Source organism: Rhynchophorus ferrugineus, unplaced genomic scaffold (genome assembly GCF_030347505.1).
Source record: "Rhynchophorus ferrugineus isolate W39M unplaced genomic scaffold, kcgeb_rfMv2 rfM8, whole genome shotgun sequence".
NCBI classification, from domain to species: Eukaryota; Metazoa; Arthropoda; class Insecta; order Coleoptera; family Curculionidae; genus Rhynchophorus; species Rhynchophorus ferrugineus.
The window spans coordinates 16,002,571-16,015,481 of NW_027472587.1; the positions used below are offsets into that span (position 1 = coordinate 16,002,571).

The window sequence follows — 12,911 nt, forward strand, 5'->3', positions numbered from 1 at the left end:
TTTCGTTTTTTTCGCCCGTCCTCCTTTTACGTTCCTTTATAAAAATCTTCTTCGGGTTTTTGTCGACGTAGACGAAATTTAATAAACCCCGTTCAGGCAGCCCGGGACATTTTCGGTCCCATTGTATTATTTCTTAAATTCCGCGCCCTCTGGGCGAGAATGCCTTTCGTCTCGGTTCCGGTGGATCTTCTGGCGTACCGGAGACAAATGGATTTTCGCAATTTTTACCGCAATTCCTTCAAACCGGCTCTTCTCACTAGACCGATTCCTGGCTTATTATCGTTGTTCTTTTGTTATTAGCCTAACTAGATGGGATATGATTAAATTGCTTTTGTTACTGTCGATATATTAAGGGTTATATTTTATGAAAAGTAATAGATATGAGAAAAAATATTTATATATATATCTTAAAAGAAAAACACATTCGAACCAAAATAAAACATCTAAAATCAAAGAGATTGATTTACAAGACAATTATAAAGCCAATTTGGACCTATGGATTGCAAATGTAAGGTTGCACTAAAAATTCAAATGAAGTAGTCATCCAACGCTCTCAAAACAAGGTATTTCGATTGATTACCAATGCTTATCCCTACGTAACCAACAAAGAACTGCACGATGACCAGGAAATCAAATGGATTTGCGAATTTATCCAAGATTTCGCCTTGAAATATGAAAGAACCATACTAAACCATACTAGTGTAGAAGCAATACAACTGCTGGACAGCAGTTTATCATGTTCTATTAGAAACTCATTATTTTTACTCACTCGAATAAGAGCTAATATCAAGGAGATCTTAATTCGTCACCTGCTTCGTGAGGGCGCTTTATTTTTGGTAAGACTAATGTTTTATTACTTTTATTTTTCTGAGATATTTTAGCCACAGTGCTTATATTAACATTAAATGCAGTTGTAATACGCTAAAAATATTTCCAATAAAACCATAGCAACTTAATATTTGATAGTATCAATACTTATCGCTCTAACGCTTTTTACTCCTTTAACATTATGTCATTCCTGCTCGAAGTGATTAGTGATACCGGTTATAACCTTGAATTATTATCATTGTTTTGAAAAATTTTACAGAAATTTGAGAACAGAGTCGACCAGGAGATACTAACTAGAGACTAACTCAAATAAAACGAAAATGAAAAATCCGCTCCGATTTTCAAAAGAATTTAACCTTTTTATAAAATCAAATTGGCTGTATTATATCCAATGCCATCTGTGACGTACATTGGCTGTTTTATTGGACTATGGTATTCATTTAGAATAAAAATTAGGTTCCCATTCACCAAATATTGCGAAACAATATTTAAATTTTATTAGAACATGATAATAAATAAATTAGTTATTTAGATTTTCTTTAGAGTTATTTTGTAACTTTCGAATGAGCCTCTATATTTAACACGAAGTTTAGTTTATTTATTGGAAATTGTTTATTGGGCGGATTATTGTCTCTATCGATCAAATGATGAAAAAAATTTGAGAATATTTGTGTTGGAATAGAAATTAGGTTTCTATTCATTAAACATTGTGGAAATATTTAAGTTAGGTCAGTTCATGAAGAAAAATTAGTTTTATCAGTAAATTATTAGATTAAATTGCCTTTAAAATTATTTTCGTACATTCGAATGGGTTTCTATATTTGATAGGATATCTAATTTAAACAAAATGTGTGCGTTTTACATTTGTCGAAACTTTACCGAGTACGAGCATGCGTGCGCCCGTCACCGCCAACTTTGCGCCAGCGAAAATTGGCGCATTTATCCATTCTTGTTGTTTAGTTTGCCCCTGTTCATCGTGTAAGTGGGGCGTTCGCTGTCGGTCGCCGGATATTACGCGGATACCGCCGGATACGGATACAGCACGCCGATTTTTCGACTCGGCACCCCTCTCTCGCCTATCGCCAGCCGAGTTTTTACCGGCGCAACAGTGATCGTTCGGGTGCGATAAGACCGATCCCGGTCAGTTAATCATGTGAAGTTTTAACAGTGATTGTAGACCGTTTCCCGAGGGATCCTCCGTCGAGAAGAAAAAAGTTGAAAATGAAAGGAAACCACCAAATTATCTGGGTTTTGTTATTTCTGTTTCAAAGTAAGTGCCCGAAGACTTGTGTTAATGTTAATTAAATCCCGCCAATTAAATTTCCCACCGAAAGGGCAATTATAAACTAAACCATTACGCCCGTTAATGAGTCTTTAATGAGGTAGGTCGAATTTTAGACCAAACTAATTACGGGATACCGTTAAGCATACATTACGGTATGCCGAAATTTATATTTGACGCTCCATCGATTCCTGTTTAATATAATAATCCGCGTTCATACTGAGTTTTGCTAATACATTTAATTAATACAATGAAATCGGAATAAAACAATTCGCCTTCAATAATTAACGTGACCATTTGAATAGCGTACGACAGCGGACGAGATTATTAATTATTAAAAAGCAGGAAGCACAGGTGTCATTATAATGGGAAACATTAGTCCGCTAATGAGGCCTTAATGAGTTGCGCCTGAAAAGGGACATTAGTTACATTTAAATTACTTAATTTGGTTATTATTATGTAATTTAGTTAATGCAATTGGCGTGATATACATATATTTTTCGATGATGAAGGGTGGGGTGTGACTGAGTCCTTCTTCTTAACTCACAAAAATCGTCATCATTGGATATAAAGTGTGTTATAAAATGTTCATCTGACCTATCATAATTTTTTTTCTAGTTAACTTGATTGAAACTGTCATATTTTTTATGTTCTTCGGTATTGTACCAAGGTTAGTGTTTAAATACTCCAATATGTTGTCATTTGAGATACTTCATGCTAATGATAACTTCATATTATTGAATATGCTGTTGTTATTTTGTAATTTAGTTAATATAATTGTCTTGATATATATATATTTTTCGATGATGAGGGATGGGGTACTGAAGAGCTGAGGGTGGGTTATCATCCTGGAATCCTTTCTCTAAATTTATCGATGTTTTCATTATTTGTTTCAATATATACCTGTGAAGTTAATGGCATTATGTTCACCTTACCTATCATAATATGTTGCTAGTTAATTTGTTTGGAATTGTCATCTTTTTCATGGTCCTCATTACCAAAGTTGCTATATAAATATTTCAATATGTTATATCTGGTTCATTTTGTAGTAGATATTTTTAATTTTACAGTGTATTTGTTAAGAAAATTTCCTTATTGTGCCTTGTAGTGGATACAACAAAACCCTGTATCATTTGAAATACTATACATTAATGATAACTTGATATTATCGAATCTACTGTTGTCATTATGTTATTTCGTTAATACATTTGATATTTTTCGATAAGTGCTAAAGGTGTAACACGAGCCTGGAGTTCTGTTTTCTTAATTAACAGAAAATCTCGCCATTGGTTTTAAAATATAATGCAAATTGATATTTGTCTCACTTGTTATAATGTTTTCTCTAGTTAACTTGATTGAACCTGTCATTTTACTCATGTTCTTCAGTATTGTACGAAGGTTACTATTTAAATGATTCAATACCTTATATTTAGTTCATTTTGTAGTAGATATATTAAATTCTCTTAACAAATATTTTAAATATTCATAAACACAAATTACAGTATATTTTTCTATAGTTACCACTATATACTCTGTTATAACTTGATATTATTAGATCTGTTTCTTATTATGCAATTTTGTTAATATAATTGGTATAATATACATATATTTTTCAATAACGAAAGGTGGGGTACTGAAGAGTTTAAGGCGAATATTAATGAGGATTTTCGCAACATATAATCCTGAAGCCCTGTTTTTCAGTTTACTGAAATCTTCAGCATTTGTTTTAAAATATAATGTGGACTGAATATTAAGGTGTTTTTCTCATATATCATAATGGATTTTTTGGTTAACTTGATTGATTCTGTGATTTAAATTTCTCAGTCTCGTACCCAAGGTCTATATTTGAACAACGTACAGTGGAGCACTTTCTAAGAAACGTTTTTTACAATAGTTGCTGTATAGTCCATGTCATTTGAAATACTATACATTAATAGTAACTTGGTATTATTGAATATCCTGCCTGAAAACCTGAAATAATTAATTTACAATAAGTATTAATTCCAATAATTTAATATTACAGGTACACTGTTTCCCATTAATGAGGGTCTAACATAGTATAATTCAATTATGCATAATCATTGAAGATGTATTGTTTACTATTACAACTATTAAATTAATCCTAATAGGTTGTAGCAATATTGGAATTGGTAATAGAGACTACATAGTATTAATTATTTATTATCATCTTATTACTTAAAGTATTTAAGTTAGGAAGAAAATACTGTTGTTGTTAAATTACATTTTTATAAATGGTTACTAGTTCTATGTGTACTAGTTCCATCATAATAAGAATCAACCTTTTCAAAAATCTACCGATTTTATAATGGATTGAAGAAAATTAAGCTACTTAATTTTATTCATAATATCAAGGTAAAAACTACATTTTGCTCCTTTTTTTGTTAAAACAATAATTGGGCCTATTACGTTTTTCTTTGCAAATTTATATAAAATCCAAGTATTTTTTTAACATTCCGTCTTGTGTAAACGATTTTCGTAGGATTGATATTTACTCTGCAGTACTGTTATGAGACGAAATATGCCACACGTGAATGTTTTAAAGAATGTCGTCCAAAATATAAACGCTCCAAAAATTTATCATCAAAAACAAAACGACTTGTTGGAGTTTTTATTTACAAGGCGTCATAACTTTTGATTGATTAAATTAATGGCGTTACATTTATATCTAGAATATTCCATATTAATTCATTGAAATAGTATAGTGATGGAGGTTACGGACTATATAGAGATACACAACTTTAGAGCGACCTATTGGGAAAAACCGATTGCTACAAAATTAAGAAAATAAAATTTCATCATACTTTTATTAATTATTTAGTCTATTTTTCCATCAGACTTTTATTTCTACCCCAGAATGAATGATATTCGTAAAATAAATATTGAATTGATAAATATGTCGGATTTGGGATAAATCCTTTCAAAATCCTAAATCCTTCCTGGCATTTTTATTAAATTTGCAAAATCTGGCATCAGGTTTGTGTGTTATTTCTAAATTTATTTATAGTGTTCTTATTTATCTATTTCTACTGTTTGAGAATACAGTTACATCGATTTTTAAATATTTGTGGTTGGTTGGGAAGTCCGTTTTTAATCATATTGCTAAAATTATTTTAAACCATCCAAATTTTTAATAACTCTCTCATTACCCGAAATTTTTCTCTTGAATAAACCCCTTGAATTGAATTGAAATTAGTATTTCTGAATCGGAATCTCCTTTAAATTAGATACAAAACGAACGACCCTTGAAACGTCGCCCATATATCGACGGGATCGAAAGAAAAACCCAATTATTTCGATCCAAATCATTTCCCCCGACCTATTAATACATCTGCGTCCTTTTCCTTATCCCAACAAAAACAAAAGCCATTACTTTATCTATCACGTTTCAAGAGGGAAGCCCTCTCCCCACCCCAGCCCTCCTAAACCGAACCCTTCACGCCGTACAAACCTGAATCAATTTGGAGGAGATCTGGCGTCGGATTTGTGAGCGAATTTCCAGCCGGGACTCGACAATTCACCATCACATCCTCGCACCCGTTCCGAACGTATCCAACCCCCTCAGCCCACGGCTCGTCGGATCATTTTCATACTTGTTAATTAATTACCGAAGCCATCTAGCGGTAACCGCAGGAATTATATTCGCGCGCGTCACACTAGCGTTTAGTCGGTGCTGCCGCAGCGTTAACCGTAAATGTCCGGAACGAATGGAGGCAGCGATAGTTTCAAGGTCGGTCGGGAAGAAAGGACAATAATTCTAGTCGGCTATTACCGAGCGCGCGGATAAAGAAGAAAGTCCATAAAGACCGGCGTGATGGGTTGTTTTCCGATCTGGAGTGATTTTATTGGTCCCGGAAGCTGGCGGATGGGTCTGGAGCGAGTGAAAAATCGGGAAAACAAGCTGGAAAAGTTTTCGTTTAAGTAAATGGTGTTTTTTCAAGCGTTATCGATACGTTTAGCTCATATATATATATATACATACATATATATATATATATATATATATATATATATATATATATATATATATATATATATATATATATATATATATATATATATATATATATATATATATATATATATAGATTCGCTCTCTGGGGGATTGGAAGTTTACTTTTCCTGCAGAGTAGTGGAAATAGTAGAGGAGCGTTTTCTCTTTTAAAGTTTATAATTCTGTAATTCTAAGTTAAAACATTTTGTCTCGTTGGGAATATCATACTATTTACAAAAACCAATTCAGATTGTTGTTACTACTCTGATACAAGATGGATGGTCATATATATATTAATTAATTGAATTCATTTAATTTAATTTAAGTGATTTTCATTTAATTGAAGTTAAGCATGTATTGTGCCTAGCTCTGGCTAATATATATATATATATATATATATATATATATATATATATTAAATATATAATAAATAAATAAATAATAAATAAATTAAATCAATTCAATTAATTAAAATATATATGAGCATCCATCTTGTATCAGAGTAGTAACAACAATCTGAATTGGTTTTTGTAAATAGTATGATATTCCCCACGAGACAAAATGTTTTAACTTAGAATTACAGAATTATAAACTTTAAAAGAGAAAACGCTCCTCTACTATTTCCACAACACTACTATTTCCACTACTCTGCAGGAAAAGTAAACTTCCAATCCCCCAGAGAGCGAATCTGTGTAATATGCTAGTTCGTCCAGTCTGCCCCTACGGAGCACAGGTGTGGTACAGGTATGTCTCTGAGAGACAACTTGAACTACTACAAGTGTTCCAATCCAAAAAGTCCGCGCGTTACTCAATGCCCCATGGTTTATGAGTAACGTCAACACTCATCTCGAATCAGGCATCCCGTTTATGAAGAATTTCATGAACATGTTCAGTGTAAGGCTCTCCATAGGCGACAAAACCCTGATTAAAGCCCTACCCATCCACAAACCTCGGTAGTAATTCAACTATGACAATTCCAGTTGTAACCCAGGGTCTCTGTTGCCCGTAAAACACTCACTATCCCGAACTCGAAGCGACATCGGCAAGAGATCATTTATTTCTGGCTGGTCATAATGGAATAAGAAAAAAAACTCGACGGTCTCTTCTTTCTCCGGGCTCCCTCGAGTAGTCGTTAGTTTTTATCACTACTCCACGTGCCTATTCTTAATTCTCACATATAAATCACAATATCCTTTTTCGTAATACAAAATATACTCCGGATCTGTAAATAGAATAGAACTAATTCAGGCGAGCCTCTGAATCAGTAAAAGAAGAATTCCCTTTGATGAACACTAGATTTTTGTATGGACTGCCAAAAAACCGTTTGCTGTTGGGAAATGAATACAATATTTCCAGAGCTTTTGGTGGGCAAATAGTTGTTTTATACTGTAACATACTAATACATTTTTTATATTTATTTGGCGTTCAAAGGAGGATTTGGCGTTTTGCTTTCTGACAATCAACGCATTTTGTAAAAATTGTCAAAAATAAAGAATATTCTTTTTAATTTAGTGACAAAACATGACGATTTTAGTAGAGATGGACAAACATTGTTTAATTTCAATATCTATTAATACCCCAAAATGGAGTCAATGTATGCCCAAAAATAATGATTTTTTCTTCATATTTTTACAAAATTGTAGAAACACGTTCTAGTAGTTTTCCTAATAATATTCAAATGTTATCCCTGAAGCTGTTTGTATTTTATGATATAACTAGCGACCCGCCCCGGCTTCGCATGGGTGCAATGCTGATACTAAATTAAATACATTACAGAAAAAATATGAACGTTGTATATAAAAACATAGCGGCCCGCTCCGACTTTGCACGGGCATAAAATATATATGCCTATGTCACTCAATGAAAACATGATTAAAATCGATCCAGTATTTTTGGTTCATTCATTACTGCCCTTGGCCTGCACGCATTAAATTTGGAGTAAAACAATTCCTCTTCCCCTATACTTACTATGAAGATTTCCTGCTATCTTTGGAATATCTAAATTCATACAATTTTTATTACATTACACATTTTTAAACGCAAATTTTAAATTTGTAATATCTCCGAAAATATTTGTTTAATTTACATGCTGTAAGGAACCATATTGATCTATATTAATTGCACACTGTATTTAAGGTACTTAATTCGATAAGGATTAATGCCGTATTGCTTAAAATAGCTTCGTAAATAAGCCATTTTCTCACGTAAAAAGTAAACAATAAAAATGGTTAATGTGGGTTATCCCTAAAAGATAAAGATATACCATCGCGGACTTTTTTGTAGACCTTTTTATGGTGTACAATACTGTAGTACATTAATTTGATCTAACTCGTAGGGTTAGGCAGCGTTTTTGCTAATTGCTAAATAAGCCTAAAAAAATAGGTTAAATTACGACAGCACGTTAGAAACCTCTAAAATTAGCAATGTTGCCTTAGTATATTATGCATGTAATATACATATAAACCTTCCTCTTGAATCACTCTATCTACTGAAAAAAACCGCATCAAAATCCGTTGCGTAGTTTTAAAGATTTAAGCGCACATAAGGATATAGGGACAGAAAAGGCGTTGATAGAAGTTGATAGAGTTAAGATGGTCGTATAGCGTATGTCTGGAATAATATGAGTTGCATTTTGGATGAAAAAGTCTACTTTCTTTGTAATTAGGTCGTAATAACTACACTCTGACTAACATATTTATATTATATTTTGGTTTGTATTAAACCCTCATGTGCAATTGTGAAGGTGATATTTCATAATATAACAATATTTTTTTCTTCTTATGAAAATCGCAAGTTTTGGTAATTTTGTGTTTTTTTTGAACAATATTTCTTAAATTAATTTTTTCTAATATTCTTTGTACATTGAACGTTTTATTCTTGAAGCAGTTTTTAAATCTATGAAAGTATTTAAAGTCTGCTAAAGTTAGCTAAATAGGAGCGTTTCGGAATAGCAGAAGTTCAATTTAAGATGAAAAAGTCATCGCTCTGTAATTTTGTTGGTAACATAGATAGTGTGATAAAAATACCCAAGAGTTCTTGTCATCGGAAACTGTTTAATTTCAATATCTATTTACAGGTCAATAACAATTTAACATATGTTGAAAATAATGTTTATTCTCCTTTATTGACAAAACGTGAATATGTTAGTTAGTTAAGTCACAGTGGTTGCAGGACGGTAGGTCTTGAGTATTATTTGAAACTCGTACTGTTATAAAACGAAACACCATATCGCACAAACCATCATTGATAATTTAGACGTGACACGTTACTTTTTGTTTAAATTATCACCGCCGCGCATATGTAAATCGCACCGAGTATAACCCATTAACAAACGCGTAATGCCGGCTCTGTTTTAATCAAAACTGATGCCTCCTCTCGGTCTGTTCGCCGCCCTCGCCCCCATTAACAAAATTATTATTTACGTCAACGCTGTGCCTTTTATCGTGCTCACAATGGAGAGCCGGTATCGCGGCCATATTGCCGAGACCCGCACAAAAAATCAACAACTGTCGAACCGAAGCGCCTTTAATAAGACCGAGGAGAAAAAATAACGTATTTTAGGAAGGACGCGGGGGGAGGCGGCGAGGGTGTTGGAGGTCTCGGTGGACCGCTCGCTCGAAGGAGAGAAGGAAAAAATGTGCTGCCGATAAGGTCGGAATTGCAGACGATAGGCCAGGGGCGCCGGCAGTCATATAGATGACAGATAACGCGCGTTCCGTTGAAATGATAAATCTTTCGTTTGTTTATCAGATTCTTTTTTGTTTTTTTCGGGAGCGCATACGCGATCCGGCCGAAATACAAACTGCTTTATTAAAACCGTTGATGAATGGGCTTTCGGTGGCGGCATTCTCCCGCTTCCTATCGGTAATAAAGCCGGCAACTTTTTTAATATCACCTTCGATGAGGCTGATGTACTCTCGGAGTGTTTGTTGCCGTTTGTTTTTTGACTGTGATCCGTCGATAATTTTACTATCCCGAGATTCTCTGATGTGTTTTTGCTCTGGAGTGTCGAATTCTCAGCATATTGTGAGAGAATATTTTATTTAATTTTTAGTTTTAGCCTCATTTATACCAACGAGGGTTTATCTGGACTGGATGTACAGTTTAACGTGGGCACCGAACCACGGTCCTCGGTATCGAGCCGACTGGCCAGTGACCAATTTAGAGACGATCCCAGAAGACTTCTGGGCTTACCCTGGTTACTGGCGTGACTGGGATGGTTATTCCTTGGATTTTCTACCTATTCTAAAGATATTTATAATTACAATAACAAACATAAAGCACATCCATACCCCACCAGGATTGGAACCCGCGACTACTGTGATGACTGCAGGATCATTTGTTTTGAATCAAAATGGTTTTATATATTAGGCTTATAAATTAGTTTCAAAGGATTGTTTGTATCTACACAGATCTCTATCTTATCAACATCACCTTTACCAGAGCCGTAGTACAAAAGCACTGGGACTCAGAGGATGAATTAAACAAACTTTTTGAAATAAAATGTGATTTTATTAGTCTCTTTCCTATTCCCTCTATCAGTTCCCATGCACGAAACTGAATCGTGGAACACTTTAATTTCTCTCTTAGCCACTTGATGTGCTCAAGCTCTCCATCGAGCTGTAAATTCTGTGACCAATTCCCAGACTCTGTCTTCCACCTTTTGAGCGACTGCCATCCTCTTTCCTCTATAAGATTGCGATTAGGACTGAGATTAAGATAGGGACATTCTAGTAGGCAACAATAGTGATCGGTTGATAGAATCCTTCCATTAACTCCCAATATCTGTCGTTTGTCTTTATATCCTTTAACTGTTCACCTCTGTGATATCCAGAAAGTTTACAGTTTGCTGTAAACTTTATTTTATCGATACCAACAGGTGTAACTAACAATAACAATATCTAAATGAAGTTATTATTTGCAATTATTGTTTAATGAAGTTATAACAATTAATTATTAGAAATAATAATTAATTAATTAATTTACACATTAATTTCTTATATTTTAATGCATAAATATATGCAAACCAAGTTTAAAATTTGTATTATTTCATAATGAAAGTACTTATGATTCCCCGTTGTTTATACATGCCATATAGAAGTAGAGCTGCGGTAATAATATGTAATTTTATAGAAAATTAATTACACAGCTTATAATTAGATTGACTATAAAGTTTCTATGTTTTGTATGTGGGTGGACAGTGGAAAAAAGTGTGTAAAATTTTAATAGTTTTAGGGTAATATGAACGAATCTTACTATAATCTTAATTTAATTTTAAAGCTCATAGTTCGACTGATTATAAAATTTTTATGTTTTATGCGAACTCTCTCGTTCTTTTGATCTCAGGCAATTTGGCACCAAAAATAAATCACATTCAAAGTGGCAATCCAAGAGATTTATTAACAAAGCCGTCGACAATAACTCTTGTTCTTTGAACATATTCGACTAGAGTCCAAATTATGTTGTAAAATCCCTCCGTGTTCCGAGCTTATTTTCACTTTCCATTAATTATACATTTCTCCGCGGCGGCTGAGGGTAGATGATGTAAAGAAAGTTGCCGCCTTGGATATAAATGTAAAGCGAGCGCGTCTTATAGAATGATGTGGATGTTGTGACATAGAAGATTTCGGAGCTATTGAAGGTAGATCAAGTCGTTATATCTCAATTATTATTTTGTTATTTTTTCTGGTAACGTTTGAATTTGACGGTTGTTTTATAAACATTTAACATATGAAACTAATATAATTTTTGTTATATCATATTTCATTGTTGTAACAAGATAATATGATATAAACATATTCTTTGTATTGTTTTTTATATATTTCTAAATTAATACAGTTTGTTATAAATATTGTACCTATAATAACAGAAATTATGAAAGGAAATCCTAGTCACAATGAAATTCTTTCACTTTCTGAGCTAATCCTTACTAATTTTGAGTAAGGAGAACCGAACAATGCACAAGAACGATTTCAAATGATTTTACCAAATTCCGAATGACTCAGTCTATTTCTTCAGCCAAGTGCAATCTTAGTTAGCATTTTTTCAACACCATATCTGTTGGATATTGAAACATTGTTGAGCTTCTTCCTTGACGCTGCCTTAATTTTTTCCTCCAATTTATACATTTGCGGTGCGATGGGAACTGATAAGTTTTCTGATTGTGAAGTAGGTTTAATTTTTCATTATTTATCTGAATATGATTTCCAACTTATATATTCGGCTCATGACGTATTCTATTTCCTTACTGCCATTATTTCAGCATAGATGTAACAAAAATGTCATAACAATACTATGACCGCTTATCACTTTCAAACAGCTAGATTAATTGTATTTTAATAGTGTTCCAATATCGAAAAATAAATTCCCTAGAAACTGAAAATTTTGAATATAGTTACTTTAATATGCCATTTGTATTTCTAAATATAAATCTAATTGTATCTATAATGATTGATGTTTCCTAATGACATTTTTGAGCTATGATTTCTTATGAATGAATGGTTTTAATTATATTCTTATCAATGCATTGATACCAGTCGTTTATAGGAAAATTATTGAATTTCTGTTCTTGTTACATATTGTAAGAATTATACATTTTAAAGCAATATGATCTAGATTTCGCTTCTTTTACACAAAAATATATATGCTCTGAAAAAAATGTGCCACTTTTCCATATATATTTGTCAGGTATGTTTGCGTTTTTGCCAGTTTGAAGTATTTTTTACTTTCTTATCAGTTTACGTAATTACGTATTAATGGCAATTACAAAAATTATGAAGAATTTTGTGT

General features: G+C 32.9%; 1 protein-coding gene across 1 annotated transcript in view; it reads left to right on the forward strand.

Annotated features, from left to right (window-relative positions):
* Window positions 1-1,817: 1,817 nt before the first annotated feature.
* The window catches only part of LOC143200753 (uncharacterized), a 205,766-nt gene continuing 194,672 nt past the window's right edge, over window positions 1,818-12,911 (forward strand). The window contains exon 1 of the mRNA XM_076411362.1: window positions 1,818-2,098. Within this exon, the coding sequence (XP_076267477.1) occupies window positions 2,050-2,098 (49 nt within the window). The 5' untranslated portion in view covers window positions 1,818-2,049. The remainder of the gene's footprint in view (window positions 2,099-12,911) is intronic.